This window comes from Mobula hypostoma, chromosome 19, assembly GCF_963921235.1.
Source record: "Mobula hypostoma chromosome 19, sMobHyp1.1, whole genome shotgun sequence".
Classification (NCBI taxonomy): Eukaryota; Metazoa; Chordata; class Chondrichthyes; order Myliobatiformes; family Myliobatidae; genus Mobula; species Mobula hypostoma.
In genome coordinates, this window is record NC_086115.1 from 61,812,771 (window position 1) to 61,834,727 (window position 21,957).

Consider the following 21,957-nt stretch of genomic DNA (forward strand, 5'->3'; position numbering starts at 1 on the left):
TTCCCAAGTAAAGAGCTTTCCCCTACTCTCCCTGGCCTCAGTCGTCTTTACAATCTAGCATTGTTGAGTGTAGCACTTGACCTTGTCCCTCACTCCCGCGTACTGTAGGTGGAGTACTGACACTCCCCTCCCTCCTCTGCTGCTTTTTGTTGAATTCCAAGTAAGGTCCTACCCTCTCTATCCATCCATGGCTGACTTCCTCAGCCTGGCCTCAGGAGAGTTGGATCAGGTACACACTGTCAATTACAAAAGTGTATAATGGCTAGTTCATGTTGGCGCATGGCCAAGTGGTTAAGGTGTTGGTCTAGTGATCTGAAGGTCACTAGTTTGAGCCTCAGCTGAGGCAGCGTGTTGTATCCTTGAGGAAGGCACTTAACCACACATTGCTCTGTGATGACACCGGTGCCAGGCTGTATCGGCCCTACTGCCCTTCCCTTGGTCAACATCGGTGGCATGGAGAGGGGAGACTTTCAGCATGGGCAATTGCCGGTCTTCCATACAACCTTGTCCAGGCCTGCGCCCTGGAAACATTCCAAGGCGCAAATCCATGGTCTCATAAGACTAATGGATGCCTAATAATGCATAGTTAGATATGAATGGGCCTCTGCCACAAGAGAATTTTTTATCTTGTGATATAATCATGCGGACAATTGATAGTCCACCATTTTAATGTCATTCCAGAATAACCATTACGAACACTGACATATCTAACCACGTGTTCCTCATATGTATCTATACCTATGGCAGAAAACTCCATTGAATAAATCTTTAGCTAAATAAGGGGTGGCATATAGTATAGTGGTTAGTATAATGTTATTGCAGCACCAATTCCCGCCGCTGTGTGTCACTCTGCAGGTGAAGGAGCTGCATAAAGCACTGTCAACTTACTCCAAGCAGCACTTGGGATCCCTGATCAGGTATCTGGCACAGATACCAGCATCCTGCTTCTCTTCAGTCTGACTTTCTCCAGTGGAATTTGAAGGTTCATGATAGTAGATTTCTGCCTGGCTCTTCCATACCTGTGTTCCACCCACTGCTGCCTTGTTTGACTGTTTGACTTAATGGTCCTTATGACGGACAGTATGACAGAAATATTGAGAAGACACTGAAACTCACTTTCAAGAGCTCTTTTTTTCCTGTTCTCAAGATTTATTGCTTATTTCTCTATTCTTTATTTTCTTTCTTTTTGTATTTGCACAGTTAACCCAGGTTTCCCACCCTGTTGGTGCGGTCTCTCATTGATTCTATTATGGTTATCGGATTTGTTGAGTATGCCCGCAAGAAGGTGAACCTCAGGGTTGTATGCAGCGATGCGTGAGTATTTAGATAATAAATTTACTTTGAACTTTCAAGTTCCCTGACAGTCAGTTGACCTACAGTGTGACTCTTGTCATAGAGCCTTGATACTCTAAGTACTCCACCATAGTTCAGTTGTCGAATTGTTTCATGTTTGGGAATAAAAAGACTGTACGATATTTTATTGTAAGGAGCAAGGTTCAAATTCTATTGCTTTATCTTTGTCAATATTTGCACAAGCTTGTCTCAATGCTTTATCCTAAATTAAATTTTCAACATACAATTACTTCCTCGAAAGTAAGTAATAAAATTATATAATTGATTAATGAATGCTTGGATTTACAACAATATAACCTATCACCCAGCACGAGTATCCAAAAACATTTAAAAGATTATATGTGCATTTTAATAAAGTAATTGAGGACCTTTTATGCAGAGATTTCACCTTGGTTGCTATGTTTCTCTTGCATAGTGGCTGAATATAGTGTACAAAATGACAGTCCACTGATGATGAATGGAATTTAGAATAATTTTCTTTAGACAATTTATTGTCTCAGATGTATAGATTATGTAAACAGACAAGAAGTAATAATTTTGATGCGTAGACATGTTTTAATGCTCCATTGTAAAATGTGACAGATAGTTTCCACAATTTTCAGTGTCACTGTTAGTAACAGCTTCCCTCTGTTCTTCCAATTAGCTATCAAGTTAGCTAAATAACTCTTCCTTCTATTCTTCCAATTAGCTATCAAATTTGGATATTTGATTTATAACAGTTTCCAGACAAAACTGCAGTTGTTTAACCACAAGCCAGCCAAAAGGTTGCTGGTTACTGACAGAATTACTGTAGAGCAGAAGTATCAGAGTGAACACTTTAGTACATTAATGGATGTTTTATCTGTGATAATGCTGTTCACTAACTGCTTATAGTTATTAACATAAACTTAAAGGAAAACAAACTTCCATTTATTAAGGCTAGCTTTAAAATAAATCCTCAATTTTGTAAATATCACTGTTTTAAAGAATTTTAAGCACATCACAGATTTCAGTTCCTGGCAAAAGAAAACCCAGATTTTCACAAAGGATTGTGACATGGGTCATGTTTTTTTTTAGTTTTGACAGCAGACAATTTACATAAACATTACAGGAAATTTGTGCATTTCATAAAGATCAAAATATCTGATGCAATCCAACTAATAATTGATATTTAAAATAAAACAGGATATCTTCCCACTCTTCAGCTGAAATGGTAAGTTGAATAAAACCATTGCCAAAAGAAATTCTCTGCTGTGCTCTACCTAAATTGTCAGATTCAATGAAGCAGTTGTATAGACAATGCACCCAGGATTCAACATACGCCGCTTCCAAGCTTAAGGCTAGGTCAAAAGAAAGTGCAGCTGTGGTTAAACCCTGGTCCATGATGCCCACTAGATTTTTTGTTTGGAATGTAGGATTGCATAAAGTAGCCCATAATTGACGAGAAGCTCGCATTTTCCCTGCCTCAACTAGTTACAACGAATTCGATTCAGCAGGATATCTCCACATTGTCTCTAGAACTAGCATTTTTGAAAAATAAAATGGACAGGAAATAGATTTTGTACAGGTCCATGTATGAAACTACAATGTTTCTGTTGAGTAGAAGCAAATGAAAGTTGAATGTGCAATAGTGATCACCCACAACACTGTACTGATGTGGCCCTCTTGACTGATTGTAGATGAAGTCCCTTCAGATGTCTGTTCTTTGGATTGTATTGCAGAAATCTCCTTATCGTTTGCAGTGGAGCTCTGTGTCTGAAAATAATTAAAATTTCAAAAGTAAGTTCTATCAATGAATGCAAAGGGGCACTTCCTAAGCATATCAGTATTGCATAGGAATATACGAATACCCAGAATATTGGAGCTCAAATGTTACATCTACAAAGGAATGTAAGAATTGCACTGTTGTGCAAATGATAAAAGATCGTTGACCAGTTAACTCTGCTTCACCTTTCACAGATGCTGCCTTGCCTGTTCTCCAGCATTTTCTGTTTTATTTCCTGATACATTTAATGTTACTTGATCATTATTGGCAAACTTAAGACTAATGCCTCACATACCCAAATCCTTAATATACCAACTGCCTGTTATGCTGGCACTTAGGGCAGCAATGAAGGTCTTCCATCTCTGTTTGTCCATACTGTTGCACACAAATGTAACAAGAGGAAATCTGCAGATGCTGGAAATCCAAGCAACACACACAAACTGCTGGAGGAACTCAGTAGGCCAGGCAGCATCTATGGAAAAGAGTACAGTTGACGTTTCCGGCCAAGACCCTTCAACAGGATTCTTCATTGCTGTTTCTGAAACAATTATTTGTTGAATAGTCAAGGTTGTTAGATCTGAGCTGAACCCCCAAACCTAGAGACTGGTAGACCATTCTTAGTCTGAATTCTACCCTTTGACCTGTTTGGTATGGATGACCCTACCAAGCGTCAAAGCACAAGGCCCTGAATCCTGTCAATATAGCTCTATGGGTGATAGAGGCACGCAAGCCTCCAAACCATGACAAGGTTGTGCTCCTCTTGGAGGAGATCTTTAACATAATTTATGAAAAATAAAATTGCCACCACTGACCCTATGGGAAACCTTGCACTCTTCCATCTGATCTGAAAATAAACTTGTATCCACCTTTCGTTTCCTATTAAACATGCAGCCACCTTGCCACTATTCCTTCAGTCCTTCAGGTTAAATTTTGATGACACAAAGCCTAGAATATGATATTTCCATTAGAACGTCTCATAGAACGTCTAATTTCACCATCGCAACATCAGTTGGATTCAACTTTGGCTTGGTGGGTGAAACCAGAGAGTGGTAGTAAATGGTTGTCTCTCTGATTGGAGGGCTATGACAAGTGGTGTGCTGCAGGGATCACTGCTGGGTCCATTGTCATTTATCATTTATATTAATGATGTAGACGAGAAGACAAAGGAGCAGAATTAGGCCATTCAGTGCATAGTGTCTGCTCCGCCATTCAAAAATAGCCCACACATTTTCCTCTCAAACCCATATTCTTGTCTTCTCCCTGTAACCTTTCACATCCTGACCAGTCTTGAACGTATCAACCTCTGCCTTAATTAAACCCAATGACGAGGCCTTCACAGCTGCCTGTGATAATGAATGCCATAGATTCACCACCCTCTGGCTAAAGAAATTCCTTCTAATCTCTACTCTACATTTCTGTCCCTCTATCATGAAGCTGTCCTAGACTCTCCCACAATAGGAATCATCCACTCTATCTTGTCCTTTAAACATTTGATAGGTTTCAATGAGATCCTCCCTCATTCTTCTAAATTCCGGGAAGTAAAGGACCAAAGGCATCAATGGCTCCTCATATGATAAGCCTTTCATTCTTGAAATCATTCTCGTATATCTCCGCTGAACCCTTTCCAATGTCTGCACATCCTTTCTTGAATAAGGGGCCCAAGACTCCTCACAATACACCAAATGAGGCCTCACCAATGCCTTATAAAGCCGCAGCATTACGACCTTGCTATTATATTCTAGTCCTCTTGAAATGAATGCTAATATTGGATTTGCCTTCCTCAACACTGACTCAACCTGCAAATTAACCTTTAAGGAATTCTTTATGAGGATTTAAATGTTAATATGGTAAACTGGATCAGCAAATTAGCAGATGACTCCAAGATTAGGGGTGTAGTGGACACCAAGGAAGGCTATCAAAGCTTGCAGCAGGAAAATGGACTGAAAAAAAATGGGAGATGGAGTTTAATGTAGACAGGTGTGAGGTGTTTGCATTTTGGGAGGACAAACCAGGGAGATCATGTGAATCTTAGGTCACTGAGGATAATGGTAGAATAATTGGATCTGGGAATAGAGATCCATGAAAGATAAAGATTAGATTTATTTGTCATAGGCATAATTCCTTGAAAATGGCATCATAGGTAAATAGGGTTGTAAAGAAAGCTTTTGACACATTGGCCTTCATAAATTGGTATTTGTATACAGGAGAGGAAGTTGGATATGATGTTGCTTAGGTCAAATTTAGAGTACTGTGTGCACTACTGGTGACCTATCTACAGGAAAAGTATTAATAAGCTGGAAAGAGTAGAGAGAAAATTTACATGGATGTTCTTAGGACTTAGGGACCTTAATTATAGGGATAGGTTGAATCAATTAGGACCTTATTCTCTGGAGCACAGGAGAATGAGGAAGATTCTGTAGAGACGTATAAAATTATGAAGGGTGAAATTTAGATAATGTGAATATATGGATTTTGGAATTCTAGAAATATAATTCAGAGGTTAATGGTGAAAGGTGAAATTTTTAAGGCAAACCTGAGGAGAGACTTCTTCATTCAGAGGGTGGAATCAGCTGTAGATGCAGGTACATTTATAACACTTAACAGAAGTTTGGATAGATATATGGATGAGAGACGTACAAAGGGCTAAGGTCCAGGTGCAGGTAGATGAGACTAGGCAGAAAATCTCACTGCACAGATTAGATGGGCTGAAGGGCCTCATTCTGTGCTGTAGTGCTCTTTGACTCCAACATAAAATCTATATTCCATATGGAAAAGCTTCTAATTTAGAAGATGTGTTTGTACAATCCCACATTGTTGATACTCTTATGAAAATATGTTACAGTTATGTTGTTCTAAGTTGACAGCACAATGGTGGTGCATCCAATTGGCGGTGCTTCTGGACTGCTCCACTGACCTGGGCTTGATCCAGACCTGGCGTGTTTTCCATGTGTGGAGTTGGAGGGCTCACATTCCAAAAGATGTGCTGGCAGATTAATTGGTGAACATAAATTGCCTCGGAGTAGGTGGACGGCAGAAAAACTGGGGGAGTTAAATGAGTATGTAGGAGGAACAAGGTTTCAGAGAAGTAACAGTGGGAATTAAACATAGGAATACTCTAATGTTGGCACATACTCAGTGAGCTGAACAGCCTTCCTCGTACCATGTCAGGAAATATGAACACTACTTTCATTCGGGTCAAAAGAATTGTGAGTTACTTTGTTGAAGTTCATAGGTATTTAAATTAACCAATGACTGTAAGACAACAGAACATGAATTTAACAGTGGCAAACCTCAAACTAAATTCAGGATTAGAACTACAATTTTCCCACAGTGCAGTTGGTTGTGAGAAATAACATTCCATCAGTCCTACTTAATTCAATATTGATTAACTCCCTCAACAAACAGCTAGAGAAATATCTGCATATGTAAAGAAGTTAAACTTTTAACAAATACACACAAGTACAGTTGTTAAAATATTCTTGGGGACACAATGTTTTTAGTCATTTTCTGTCAGCAGAAAATGCACCAAATTATATTAATAATATTAAGCCCCTTTAGTCTATGCCTATACGTGATCATGGAATGGATGGGGAGTTGGTGTGCGGTAGGCAGATAAGGAGTGGCTGCAGGGTGACAAGGTTTAAAAACAAATGCCAAACCTCCCTCCAATTCACTTCTGGTTTCAAGGGCAGCTAATGTGAAAGGTGACATAGAAACATAGAAATCTAGAAAATAGGTGCGGGAGTAGGCCATTCGGCCCTTCGAGCCTGCACCACCATTCAGTATGATCATGGCTGATCATCCAACTCAGAACCCTGTACCAGCCTTCCCTCCATACCCCCTGATCCCTTTAGCCACAAGGGCCATGTCTAACTCTCTCTTAAATATAGCCAATGAACTGGCCTCAACTGTTTCCTGTGGCAGAGAATTCCACAGATTCACCATTCTCTGTGTGAAGAAGTTTTTCCTAATCTCGGTCCTAAAAGGCTTCCCCTTTATCCTCAGGCTGTGACCCCTCGTTCTGGACTTCCCCAACATCGGGAACAATCTTCCTACATCTAGCCTATCCAATCTCTTTAGGATTTTATATGTTTCAATAAGATCCCCCCTCAATCTTCTAAATTTCAACGAGTATAAGCCTAGTCAATTAACCTGCTCCAAACTTCAGGTAATTAATGAAGTTGTGGTTTTAATTGTATTTCTCTTATAATGCTGGCCAAGCTTGCTTCCCAAGAACACCTGAATCAAACAGCTATGAGCTTTTCCGGTATTGTTGGCAGTCTCTGAAATCAGGAGTAGTCTGTCAACAGCTGCTGGTTGACCTGTTAACCCTCCTGATCCCTGTGATTGAGTTTACCACACTATTTGACATCATTACTTGTCTCCTGCTGAACATTTCTCAGCATCTAACATTTCCCTCCAACAACTCTGATGTTTTTGAATCCAGACCGACACTCAGTGGACAACTTATTAGGTTCTCTTGTACACTTGCTTGTTAATGCAAATATCTAATCAGCCAATCATGTGGCAGCAACTCAATGCATAAGAACACGCAGACATGGTCAAGAGGTTCAGCTACTGTTCAGACCAAACAGCAGAATGGTGAAGAAATGTAATCTAAGTAACTTTGACTTTTGGTAACAGATGGGCTGGTTTGAGTATCTCAGAAACTGCTGATCTCCTGGGATTTTCAAACAGAATAATGTCAAGAGTTCACAGAGAATGGTGCAAAAAAACAAAAAGAAAACAGAATCCAGTGAGCAGCAGTTGTGTAGGCAAAAGTCCCTTCTTAATGAGAGAGGTCAGAGGAGAATGGCCAGACTGATAGGACGACAACAGTAACTCAAATAACCATGTGTTGCAACAGTGGTTTGCAGAAGAGCATCTCTGAACCCACAACATGTTGAACCTTGAAATGGATGGGCTATAGCAGCAGAAGACCATGAACATACATTCAGCAGCCATTTTATTAGTCCCTCCTGTACTTAATAATGTTGCCACTGATTGTATGTTTGTAATCTCCGTAATTCCTGCCCATTCTGATGTTAGATGACTGCCTCAATCCAGCCCCACCTCTCCTTGCTGGCTGTATTGTAGTGCTAAAGAGCTGATATATTCTAGATGACTGTGGCTGAGAAACAGAGTCTACTAACGTTAACTAGACCCTGCCATAATCTCCAGTGAAGCCTAAACTGAATGTTATGGTCTAGTTAAATAATTCTATTTACAGGCTAATTTACTGAACACTACAGTTATCAATTCAATGTGGAGGATGAGTTAAAGTGACTTGATTCAATGGAACACTTTTACATCAAGTCCAATTCTTTATGATCCATTGCAATTTGTAAACCTTGTGTTCATTAACATGATTGTTATTTTCTTTGTTATTCTTAGTATGAACACTTATCTTTCCTTTTAAATTTATGTTACTATTTCTTAAGACTGTAAAAACATAGATCTGTTTCATAGTACTTGTTCAAAATGCTTTTAAATTAAATCCAAGCATGACACTGCATTTTATAAGAATTCAAACTACTCATTCTAAGTCCAGGCACAATTATTGTGCTTAAAAAATAAGTTTATTGTGAATTCCTTATTAATTGTTTACCTCTGTAATGCAGAAGTCTTGGGCAACCGATACATTAGAGCGTAGTCTCTGTGCCTGAGTAAAGAACATGGGAAAAATTAGCATAAGGCAGATAAACAAAGTATATTGACAGCAGAAGTTGAAGAGACAGGATACAGTCCCAAAACCTGGGCGAAAACAGTTTTGGGGGAACTGGGTGATGATAATACATAAACCCACTGAGGTCAAAGGACCCTCAAATCTATTGAAGTTGGTGAGAACAGGTGACAGAAACACAAATGTGGAGCTTAGGCTCAATGCAATGGTCAGGAAAAGAAGTTGTGAGGCCTGAAGAGAAGATATAGGAACCTAAAGAAGCACACTCAACATTCTAAGATCAGCTTCTTCAGATTTCCATCAGATTTCTGAATGGTCCATGAACACTACCTCACCACTCCTCTTTGCATTATTGATTTATTTTATTGCTATTGTAACTTGTTGTAATTGTTTTCTGAATTGCACTGTAATGCTGTCACAAAACAACAAATTTCACAACATACAATATATCAGTGATAATTAACCAGATTCTGATTTGGAACCACTGATGGACAAAAGATTTGGATTTGCAAAGCCCAGGCCTTATTCCACAAGGCTGTGCTTACTTTTAATTAACTCTGTTGGGAGTGTTGAGTCTGGCTGATTTAATCTGTGTTGGCTGGGCAGTGCTCGGATTGCATCAGAGCTCGGTAAGTATGTTGAAAGAACCTGGTAGAGTAATTAAGTTCAGAGCAACGATATTGTCTTCACACCTAGAGGACTTCATGCAGTTAATGAGCTCTTAAAAGAGAGACTAAACTGGACTATTTTCTGTTTTTTCTTTCCTCTCTGAAAGTGATGTACGATTGACTACTGCAGAACACAGGCATTGGCCTGTTCTCACTCATTTAGACAGATATGCACACATTCAGGGCATTACAATTATAGATAAGTTATAGATGAGTTTTTTGATGAACTAATTCTCTCCTATTTGTTCTTTTGTGGCAAATGGAATATCTCTAAAGAAATGTACAGTATGGTAAGTGGAAGAATACATGTCATCATCTCAGGCCACTCCCTCAATCCAGATTGGTTCTATTACTTCTAGAATTGTCTCAATAATTCTTTAAGTAAGAATTAGTTGGAAGGACTAACAGTTATTCCCTAATTACCAAGTGAGACTGTATCTGCTTCTGGTGCCTCTTCTGGCAGCCCAATCCAGCCACCACTCTCTGTGTTTTAAACTTTCCCCAAAGATCTCTTTTAAATTTATGTATTTATTCAGAAATGCAGTGCGGAACAGGCCTTTCTGGCCCACAGAGCCGCATCAGCCAGCAGGCCACCTATTGAAGATCATAAGACCATGAGATATAGGAGCAGAATTAGGGCATTGGGCATTTGGCCCATTGGGTCGTCATGGCTGATCCATTTTTTCCCTCAGCCCCTATCTTCTGCCTTCCCCCCTTATCCCTTCATGCCCTCAACATCAAGAATCTATCAACCTCTGGCTTAAAGACTTGGCCTCCACAGCTGCCTGTGGCAATGAATTCCTCAGATAGAAATTCCTCCTCAGCTTCATCCTAAACAACACCCCTCTACTCTGAGGCTGTATCCTCTGGTCCTAGATCCCCCCACCAGAGGAAACCTCCCCTCCACATCCATTCTATCAAGGCCTTTCACCATTCAATGGTTTCCAATGAGGTCACCCCTCATTCTTCTAAGTTCTACTGAATACAGGCCCAGAGCCATCAAATTCTCTTCATATAACAAGCCATTTAATTCTGGAATCATTTCTGTGAGTCTCTATTGAACCTCTCCAGTTTCAGCACATCCCTTCTAAGATAAGGAGCCCAAATCTGCTCACAATACCAGACATCCCACCCTGCAAAAACTCATTTCAGGGAGGTAGCACCATCAATTTGCAGGAGACTTCCAGGAGAGGTGGGATGTCTGCAATAGAGTAGCTCCTTAGCAGCTGGCCAGCTAGTTTAAATAACGTTAGCTATGCTAATGAACAAATGACACCTGTTAAACTCACCTCAACATGTCTTTTACAGTCTTAACCCACCATGGGCAATAGAAAAGTCACTGTTGCAAACAGTGCAGCGAGCAACACTGTCATTATGTTGACCCCTATTAGGCAGGGGTACACTTTAGTGTAGTCTGGGGTGACGCACGTTTTATTTTTTCTTTTTTTGGAACACTCTGCCACTCTGACTTTTTTTGGAACTCTCTCACTCTTGCTGTTGCTCTCGCTCTCTCTCTCTCTCTCATGCTTGCTTTCTTGCTCTTGCGCTCGTTCTCATGCTCGCTCTCAAAAAAAATCAATTTCCGGGACATTGTATATAATTTGCGGGCATCAGGGAGCCCCTATTAATTTGCGGGAGACTCCCGGAACTTCCAGGAGAGGTGGGATGTCTGCAATACTCCAAGAGCTTTATAAAGTTTCAGCATTGCATCATTGCTTTTATATTCTAGTCCTCTGCAAATGAATACTGAGATCATATTTACCTTCCTCACCACAGACTCAACATGCAAATTAACCTTCAGGGAATCCTGCACAAGGACTCCCAAATTCCTAGTGCCTCCAATTTTTGTATTTTTTCTACATTTAGAAAATAGTCAACCCTTTCATTTCTTCTAAGAAAGTGCATGACCATACACTTCCCAATACTCTGTATTCCATCTTCCACTTCTTTGCCGATCCTCCTAATCTGCCTAAATCCTTCTGTTGCCTCTCTATTTCATCAGAACTACCTGCCCCTCCACCTATCTTCACATTGTCTGCAAATTTTGCAACAAAGCCATCAATTCCATCATCCGAATCGTTGATATATAACATAAGAAGAATCGGTCCTGACACAGACTCCCGTGGGACACCACTAGTCACTGGCAGCCAACTAGAAAAGGCTCCCTTTATTCCCACTCTTTGCCTCCTGCCAATCAGCCACAGCTTTATCCATGCTAGAATCTCTCCTGTAATACCATGGGCTCATAGCTTGTTAAGCAGCCTCATGTGTGGCACCTTGTCAAAGGCCTTCTGAAAATCCAAGTACACAACATCAACCGATTCTCCTTTGTCTATCCTACTTGTTATTTCTTCAAAGAACCACAACAGATTTGTCAGGTAAGATTTTCCCTTGCAGAAACCATGCAGACGGCAGCCTATTTTATCATGTGCCTCCAAGTTCATCGAAACCACATCCTTAACAATTGACTCCAACATCCTCCCAACCACTGAGGTCAGACTAACTGGCCTATAATTTTCTTTCTTCTGCCAGTCTCCCTTCTTGAAGAGTGAAATGACATTTGCAATTTTCTACTCTTCCAGAACCATTCCAGAATCTAGTTATTCTTAAAAGATCATTACTAATGCTTCCACAATCTCTTCAGCCACCTCTTTCAGAACCCTGGAGTGTACACCATTTGGGCCAGGCGACTTATCTACCTTCAGACATTTCAGTTTCCCAAGAACTTTCTCCCTAGTAGTAGTTACTTCACACACTTTATGGCCCTTGAAAGCTGAAACTTCTACCATACTGCTAGTGTCTTCCACATTGATGACTGATGCAAAATACTTAATTCAGTTCATCTGCCATTTCTTTGTCTTCCATTAGAAACATAGAACCATAGAACATTACAGCACAGAAACAGGCCTTTTGGCCCTTCTTGGCTGTGCCGAACCATTTTTCTGCCGAGTCCCACTGACCTGCACCTGGACCATATCCCTCCATACACCTCCCATCCATGTACCTGTCCAAGTTTTTCTTAAATGTTAAAAGTGAGCCCGCATTTACCACTTCATCTGGCAGCTCATTCCACACTCCCACCACTCTCTGTGTGAAGAAGTACCCCCCCAAGTTCCCTTTAAACTTTTCTCTCTTCACCCTCCTTCCAATCCCATCACAGTGGGAAGGTTATTATTAATGTGGCTACAAATGATCACACTAAAAATACTCCTTGGAAAATTCCTGCACTGATATAATACAATAAGATGGCTGCTACCTAATAAATAGAAATATTTTGCTTTGTACTAAGTATGACTCTAGCTTGCAGAGAGTTTTTGATTGTGAATCGACTTAACTTTTATTTGGGCTTCTTGATCGCACACTTAGTCAAATGCTAAATCAATATTAAGGACAGTCATTCTCACCCCACAAATTGAATCACTACTGTTTAGGCCAAAGCTATTATGAGTTCTAGGTTACCTCATCCTGGAAGAACCCAAGTGCAGTAGGTTATTGATGAACAGGTTGTCAATACATCATTCCATCACTTTGATCGGAATATCATGCATTTTATGAGCAGGACATATCAGGACATTTTTGCTTTAAGCAGATGCTAGTTTATGGATGTGGTTGGAACACAGAGAGTTGTGGAACACAAGTTTCAATGATATTATTGCATGTTGGCAGGGTTCATAACCCTTGTCCCATCCATTAACTTCAGCCATTTCTTGATGCAAAGTACAAGTGAATGAGAACTGGCTTCTATCCATGTGGGAAACTCAGAGGAAGATGAGGAGGATCACCCACTCTATACTCGCCTTGTAGATTATGCACATTGCAAATACATCATGATTTATTATAATTTGTGGAAAAATATCAATCAACATTTGTTTGAGTTGAACTTAACCATGCTATATATATCTTTAGTTGAAGCCACATCCGATCCACCTTAGAAAAGACATCCGATAATTTTTAGATGTACAAAACTTCAATAAATACTAATACAAATCATTGCCTGGAAGAAATATGTGTAATTTCTTATGTCACATCAGTTGCTCCTGCATTTTTAAATCCTGAGTGGCTGTTCTAAAAGGGGCTACAAAAATACTGAAAGTTATTAGCATCTGGTGATAGCTCTTCTATAATGCACCTTTATTTGCCATCAGACTGCCTCCATTTTACACGCCATTCAACTCAGTGGCGTAGCTCGCTGGAAAAGGGTGAGGCTTCAGTTACCTAAAGCAGAATAACTAATGCAGTCCATACCTCATTAGTTCCTCCCAAATAGGGTTGATGACCTAATTTCAATCACTTGATACTTAAGAAGTATTTTTTAGATATCTCTGAGCATGTGCTAAAATCACAACAATCAGTATTGCAAACTATATTAAATACTCTTCAGCATAGACTCCTGGAGTAGTGTAGCAGGGAAGGAGACTAACTGACCCTAACAGCTTCTGCACAGAACAACCTGGTTATTCACACTCTCCCCACTCATCATCCTAAAGTACTTCCTCAGTTCCCTTTTGATTGATTCTCCCAAAGTTGTTTCTGCCTGCCTATGAGACAATGGATTCCAAATGCAGCACCTCTACTTCCCCAGGGCCTACAGAAATTTGCAACACAACAATTTTGATAGATGCACAGGAGGGAGTATCCCCTCTGGATGCATCACAACCTTGTGTGGCAATTGTGCTGCCCAAGACTATAAGAAACCGCAGCGTTGTGGACATGACAAAAGCCAGCCTCTTCTCATGGAGACTGTCAATAGTTCTTGCTGCCTCAGTAAAGCAACTGCATAGTCAAAGATTCCACCTACTCAAGACATTCTATATTTTGTCCTGACCATCAGGCAAAAACATACAAAAGCCTGAAGGCACATACTGCCAGGCTCAAGGACAGCTTCCACTTCATTTGATGAGACTATTGAACGCACTTCTTGTACAATAGGCGTACTCTTGACTTTACAATCTATCACATTACGATCCTTGCATTTTATTGTCTGCTTGCACTGAGTTATGATTTATAACTCCAAAATATAAAAACTAATTGAAATAAAAGCAAGCGGAGACCGGGATAACTTGTACACTTTGTTATTTCACTTCTAAATGAGCTGTGCACATATCACTTCGTGATGTGATGACATTTACGATTTATGTACTTTTACATATAATCCACACTGCAATATATAACAAAAATGCTTAATCAAACAATATATTTACAATACTACTCAAATATTACAAAATATTAAACACACAACACACTGCACTTTCTCTGTGATGGTAACACTTTATTCTGCATTCTGTTGTTGCTTTGCCCTTGTAAAACTTTGATGCGTTAATGTGATGAAATTATCTGTAAGGGTAGCATGCAAAAGAATTTTTGGTATGCGTTACAATAAAAAACTAATTTACCAAATTTACTAATTTTCTAATATAGAATTTCCTTGAGTAGTCTTTGATAGTTTTGCCAATCCTTTCCAATATGTGGTCTCATGTCAATGACCACTGGAAATTAGTTTCCTTTTACTTTTCCTCCCATATCTCTTATGATTATCAAACCACTTGGTCTTCAACCTTCAACAACAAATCCACTTCTCCTGTTATCTTCATGTGACTGTAATCCCTCATCTCTGGAAGCATTCTTGTAACTTCCTTCCAAAGGTCGCACAACATATCAAAGGCCTTGGTAAACTGTAGTGCGCAGAACTGGATACAGTACGATGGCTGTGACTGCGCTAATATTTTATATGTGTTTATAATAATTTACTAGCTTTTGTACATTATTCTTCAATTTTCTACTCTCCATAAATTTGATAACATTACAAATTCTGCAGCTTGTATTATAGCCTGCACAGTCATATTCACCCATCACCACAAGCTCACTGACCTAGCTTATCTGCCTTTTAATCAATGACTCAATTTTAACTTTCTCATGTTTTTTCTATTCCCTCCATAACCATCCCTCCCCAATCTAAAACATGCCTAGTCCAAAAATACTGAATTATCTGCAACATTATTTTCATTTCTGGTCTCAATAGCATACCTCATTTAAATCATCTCACCTTCATTTGTCCTGAGTTCTGGAATTTCCTCCTGGAAGCACCCTGCTACTTGCCTTCTTCCCCCCAAGATAGTCCTTCAAATCTGCTGTAATGTCCCATTAGTTCCCCTATTGTCAACAATTGCCTGATAAACCCCCTGTGCAGTATATTGGAACATTTTATTGTTTTAAGGCACTATATAAATGCAAATTTTTGTGAGAATTTGAGGCCTTTGATTCCAGACATCAGTATTACAATTGTAATTGAACAAGGCTGCCACCTTGAGATTAATATCACAGGATTCACCGCGTTTATAAGAGACTTTCCTGATTATATTAACATCACACCTTACTCTTTAATCTGCCTGCTTAGTGCAAAGTGGGTGGACTGATTCCATGGTGAGTAATGTGCTACAAATATTCGATTACGTTTAATATTTTTAGTAATTATTTCAGTGGGAAAGAGAGCTGCCAGGAGTTATCAGAAGTGTTAAATCAAGCTCTCATTGTTTTAATGAACACATAGTTATTTTTAGCCATTGTTTTTGCTGTCTGTGCAGCAGACAAATAGGGTGATTGTTGATGTTCTCTATAAAGTGGAGCATCAATTTGCCATACCACAACACTGCTCCTTGCTTGCAAATTGCTTTGTGTCAGCATGGAAGAAATCCAGGTGGCAAATAGTCCTGCAACTGCAAGTATGTAAGTACCTTTCGGAGTGGAATATTACACTGATAATTGTCATAGAGAGGGAAGGGGCAAGTTGAAACTGGAGGATAGTTTCGTTCTTGTTCTCTTTGCTACTCCTACATTCCCTAGCACACAGAGACGTCATCAAGCACAAAACCTTTGCAAGGGTGTCATACCACCTGACCTCTATGTGAGGGGAATCCTTGCAGGTGAACTTGGAACATCTTCCTGTTCATTCCTTGCAAGTCTATAAGAACAGGCAGTCAAGAGAACTGGAGACCAAGCTAATAACTCACTCACTCACTCACTCAATTTCACTTGTGTAACAATGCAGAACACCTCTTGGCATTCATTCTTTGTGTGATAGGCACCGATCCATACCTCCCCACTGGGAGGATGGTGAAACCGGGCAATAGTTCAGCACACCTGGCAGGAGATGATTGCTGGGCCCACGGTGAAGGACAGACTTTTTTACTTTCCTCCATCTTCTGGCAACTGCCATTTTCAGCCACAAATTAAAAACCTGCTGGTCTTTAGAAACTTACAGTGATCCACTAGGCTTCGGCCCAGGAGATAAAAGTGGCCCTATTTTGTCTCCACTTGACCTTTGCAAAGAATGTCCAAAAATAATTTACTGCCCAGTTTTCTCCCATTAGTTCCTATTTTTCCTTGTTTTTGTTACCATAAAAACTGCAATATCCCCTGTTCATCCACTCTGTGACAAAGTACTCCATCCTTTGACAAGCTCATTGCAGAGAGAAACAAATGTTCTTACTTGCTCTCTTGGTAGCTATAAGAAGAGGCATACTTCTTCTTTTCCTTTACTTTCCTATTAGCACTCACTCTTACTGGGCAGCAGTATTGGTGGGAATGCTCTGAAGATCAGACTTGAAGATGAATTGTTAACTGGGTTTTGCAGTATACATAGCTATACATGCTTGTCTCATTTACCTGCAAATTTGCTTCATACAGTGCTCTTCTACATCAAGAATCTACCTTACAGCATTTCATTCTCCACTTTGATACATTGTTCGAAGTACACTTATTATCCAGGTACATATATGTCACCATGTACAACCTTGCGATTCACTTCCTCGCGGGAATACTCACTAAATCCAATAACCATAACAGAATCAATGAAAGACTGTAGCAACAGGGCAGACAACTAGTGTGCAAAAGACAACAAACTGTGCAAATAGAAAAAGAACAAAATAAAATAGTAAACAAACAAACAAGTAAATAAATAAATAAGCAATAAGTATCGAGAACATGAGATGAAGAGTTCTTGAAAGTGAGTCCATAGGTTGTGGGAACTTTTCAATGAAGGCGGAAGTGAAGTTGAGTGAAGTTATTCCCTTTGGTTTAAGAGCCTCATGCTTGAGGGGTAATAACAGTTCCTTAATCTGGTGGTGCAAGTTCTGAGGCTCTGTACTTCTTCCTAACGGCAGCAGTGAGAAGAGAGCATGACTTGGGTGGAGGGACTCAATGCTCCATGTAGATGTGCTCAATGGTGGAGGCAGGGTGTCTTTACTCATGATGGACTGGGCCGTATCCACTACTTTTTGTAGTATTTTCCATTCAAGGATATTGGTGTTTCCATATCAGGCTCTGATGCAGCCAGTCAATAGGCACACACCCATAGAAGTTTGTCAAAGTTTTAGATATCATGGTGAACCTACGCAAATTTCTAAGGAAGTAGGAGTGCTACCATGCTTCCTTTGTAATGGCAATCACGTGCTGGGCCCAGGACAGATCCACTGAAGTGATAACACCGAGTAATCTAAAGTTGCTGACTTTCTCCACCTCTCATTCCCCGAGGAGGACAAGCTCATGGATCTTTGTTTTTTTTTATTTATTCATTTACGGGATGAGGGCATCATCAGCTAAGCCAGCATTTATTGCCTGTCTCTAATTGCCCTTGGGAAGGTGATGATGAGCTAGCTTCCTGAACCACTGCAGTCCCTGAAGCACAGGTACACCTACGGTGCTGTCAGGGAGGGAATTCCATGATTTTGACCCAGTGACAATGAAGAAATGATGATATGTTTCCATCTGGATGGTGAGTGAGTTGCAGGGGCTTTTCCAAGTGGTGGTGTTCCCGGGTATCTGCTGGTCTTGACCTCCTAGATGGTAGTGGTCGTGGCTCTGGAAGGTGCTGCCTTTGGTGTGTTGTTGCAGTGCACCTTGAAGATAGTACACACTATTCGTCAATGGTGAAGGGATTGGATGCTTGTGGAAGGGGTACTAATCAAGTGGGCTGCCTTGTATTGGATGGTGTCGAGCTTCTTGAGTGTTGTTGGAACTGCACTCATCCCGACGAGTGGTGAGTATTCCATTACACTCCTGATCTGAGCCTTGGAGATGGTAGACAGAGTTTGGGGAGTCAGGAGGTGAGTTACATGCCGCAGGATTCCTAGCCTTTGACCTGCTCTGGTAGCCATGGTGTTTATATGGCTAGACCAGTTCAGTTTCCTGTCAGTGGTAACTCCCGGGATGTTGATAGTAGGGGATTCAGTGATGGTGATACCACTGAATGTCAAGGGATGATGGTTACCTCTCTTGTTGGACATGGCCATTGCCTGGCACTTGCGTGGCTCGAATGTTACTTGCCACATGTCAGCCCAAGCCTGGATATTGTGCAGGTCCTGCTGCGTTTGGGTATGAGTTGCTTCACTATCTGAGGAGTCACGAATGGTGTAGAACATTGTGCAGTCATCTGTTAACACCCCCACTTCTGACCTTATGATGGAAGGAAGGTCTTTGATGAAGCACCAGAAGATGGTTGTTCCTAAGACACTTCCCTGAGGAATTCCTGCAGTGATGTCCTGAGGATGAGATGATTGACCTCCAACACCACACCATCTTCCTTTGTGTCAGGTATGATTCCAACCAGCAGAGGGCTTTCCTCCTAATTCCCATTCTAAGGCACCTTGATGCCATACTCAATCAAATGCTGCCTTGATGTCAAGCGCTATCCTTTTCCTAAAGTCAATAATCAAACCCTTGATCTTGCTGACATTGAGTAGGAGGTTGTTGTCGTGGTACCACTCAGCCAGATTTTTAATCTCCCTCCTGTATGTTGATTCATCAGCACCTTTGATTCGGGCAATGACAGTGGTGTCATCTGCAAACTTAAATATGGCATTGGAGCTGTGCTTAGCCACGCAGTCATAAGTATAAAGTGAGTAGAGCAGCGGGGAAAGCAGACAGTCTCATGGTTCACCTGTGCTGATGGAGATTGTGGAAAAGATTTTGTTGCCAATATAAATTGACTGGGGTCTGCAAGTGTGGAAATTGAGGATCCAATTGCATTAGGAGCTATTGAGGCCAATGTCTTAAAGCTTATTGATTATTTTTGAGGGGATGATAGGTTTGAATGCCAAACAGTTGTTGATAAAGAGCATCCTGATGTATAAATTGTTGCTGTCCAGATGTTTCAGGGTTGAGTGAAAATCTAATGAAATGGTACCAGTTGTGCCGGTAAGCAAATTGGAGTGATTCAAAGTTGGTTCTCAGGCAGGAGTTGATATGTTTCAACACCAACCTCTCAAAACACTTCATCACATTCAACAGATATGACTGTTGTTGTTGGAGGTTGGTATTAATTGTCTATCTCTAATTGCCTCTGAAATGAAGAGGTGATTGAGAATTAACTGCATAAGTGGATTCTGAAATAACATAAAGGATATACTGGCCTAAGACAGCAGATTTCCTTCCCTGAAGGACCATACAGGCAATCCCCAGGTTACAACAGGATTCAATTACTGAGAACTGCTCATAAACTATACTGTTGACATGCCAGAAATGAACAAAAACAATGTGTGGGAGAAGATGACAGAAACAGCAAGCAGGAGTGGGAAGAATGTCTGCTAGCTGGCCTCATGACTCAGTGAGTGAGTTGGTGAGTCTGCTTTAACCTTATTCCCCCCACCCCCAGCTCTGCTCAGCTCAATCTAACCCCAATTAGTGGGGAGAGAAGGTGTAGTGACCCCGACCCAACCCCCCCCCGCCCCCCACTGGCTTTGCATGGCTCAATCCAGCCCCTGATTATGGGGAGAGAAGGGGTAGTGACCCCCAGTCAAGTCACTTTTTATTGTCATTTTGACCATAAACTGCTGGCACAGTACACAGTAAAAACAAAACAACATACCTCCAGGACCCTGGTGCTACATGAAACAACACAAAACTACACTAGACTAAGTGAGACAACACAAGGCTACACTAGACTATGTAAAATAACACAAAAACTACACTAGACTACAGACCTACACAGGACTACATAAAGTGCACAAAACAGTGCAGGGCAGCTCAACCCAGACCCGGGTTGGTGGGGAGAGAAGGTAGGTGGAAATGAGCTGTTTCCACCCAGCAAAAGATCCCTGCATCAGTTGGGATTTCCAAGCCCATCCGTTCGACATGTTTCCCCAATGCTCAGTTTTATGTATGGGCTGTACATAGTATGTCAGGCATCAGTAACCATCGGAAATCCTTAAGAGTTTACAAAGTTTCAGCATGACATCTAAAACTTTGACAGACTTCTGTAGATATATGGTAGAGAGTAAATTGACTGCCTGCATCACCAGGATCAGAAAATCCTAATTAAGATCATTATTTTATTTCTTTTTTTGTATTTGCAGAGTTTATTGTCTTTTGCATATTGGTTTGTTTGTCCTCTCCTGTTGGGTGCGGACTTCCATTGATTCTGCTGTGTTACTGCTAGAAAATGAACCTCATGGTTGTATATGGTGACAGATATGTACTTTGAGAATAAATTTACTTTGAACATTGAACTCTTGTACTTCACTCTTCTATCATTGACTGTGCCTTTGCCTTTTTCTTTGCTTATGACTTCCAATTAATGGGATAGGCTTTCTCCATCTGAGACTTTGCAAAAGTATAAATTATTGAATTAATGAGGTTGGAACTAGAATGTTTATTTGAAAGAATAAAGCTAGACAAATCCTCCTTCCGTTTGCTCAATGATTTAAAAATAACCTTAAGAATAATTTATATTCACTCTAGGTGATAAAGTTCTTCCCACTGAACAGTTACCACTTGGAAAAATGCTATCAATATTTCAGTGCATGCATTTGCATGTGTGATTTGATGGATATTTAATACAAAATGTTTTTCTTTCACTTGCATTTTCAATTCCATTACCTATATTATTATTTATTATGTTTCTTTTTAGGGAACAAGTGGGTACTGATATTTATACTTCAAGTCAAATATAACTGAATATAAATTGTGTACAAATATTCCACTCTGAATGCAGAACAAATAATGCACTTTGCCATATATCTTTGTTAAATCTTTCTCATTTCAAGAACCTGACTTTTACCTGGTGGCACTTAAACTATAATATTATTGAAGAACAGTCTTATTCTGAACACATGATGAGTGTGGGCAATGTGGCTAAGTTCTTTTTTGAGTACATGGAAAGGCAAATGTTTTTACTTAATCAGGCTTCAAGTCCCAGAATAAGTCACAGTGAACAACAGGCTAGCTTCAGCAAATTATTAGGTCCTTGGACATCACAATAACCATGCAACAATTCTCTTTTGATCATAACATAGAACAGAAACACAAAACAATTAAGCCAGCAACTACTTATTGCAGTGCAAAAAATACTAGAGGAACTCAGCAGGTTTGGCAGCATCGATGGAAATGAATAAACAGTCAACGTTTCATGTGAGGCCTTTCTTCAGGACTGGAAAGGAAGGGTGAAGACTGCAGAATAAAAAGGTAGGGGAGGGGAAGGAGAACAGTTGGACGGGGATTGGTGAAGCCAGGTGGGT

The 21,957-nt window shown here is 40.3% G+C and overlaps 1 protein-coding gene across 2 annotated transcripts in view; it reads right to left on the reverse strand.

Annotated features, from left to right (window-relative positions):
- Positions 1–1,550: 1,550 nt before the first annotated feature.
- Positions 1,551–21,957, reverse strand: part of gfra1b (gdnf family receptor alpha 1b) — a 287,571-nt gene continuing 267,164 nt past the window's right edge. For both annotated transcript variants that reach the window (XM_063071221.1, XM_063071220.1), the window contains exons 8-9: positions 8,706–8,759; positions 1,551–3,087 (exon numbers count right to left, since the gene is read on the reverse strand). In XM_063071221.1, the coding sequence (XP_062927291.1) occupies positions 2,914–3,087; positions 8,706–8,759 (228 nt within the window). In that variant the 3' untranslated portion in view covers positions 1,551–2,913. The remainder of the gene's footprint in view (positions 3,088–8,705; positions 8,760–21,957) is intronic.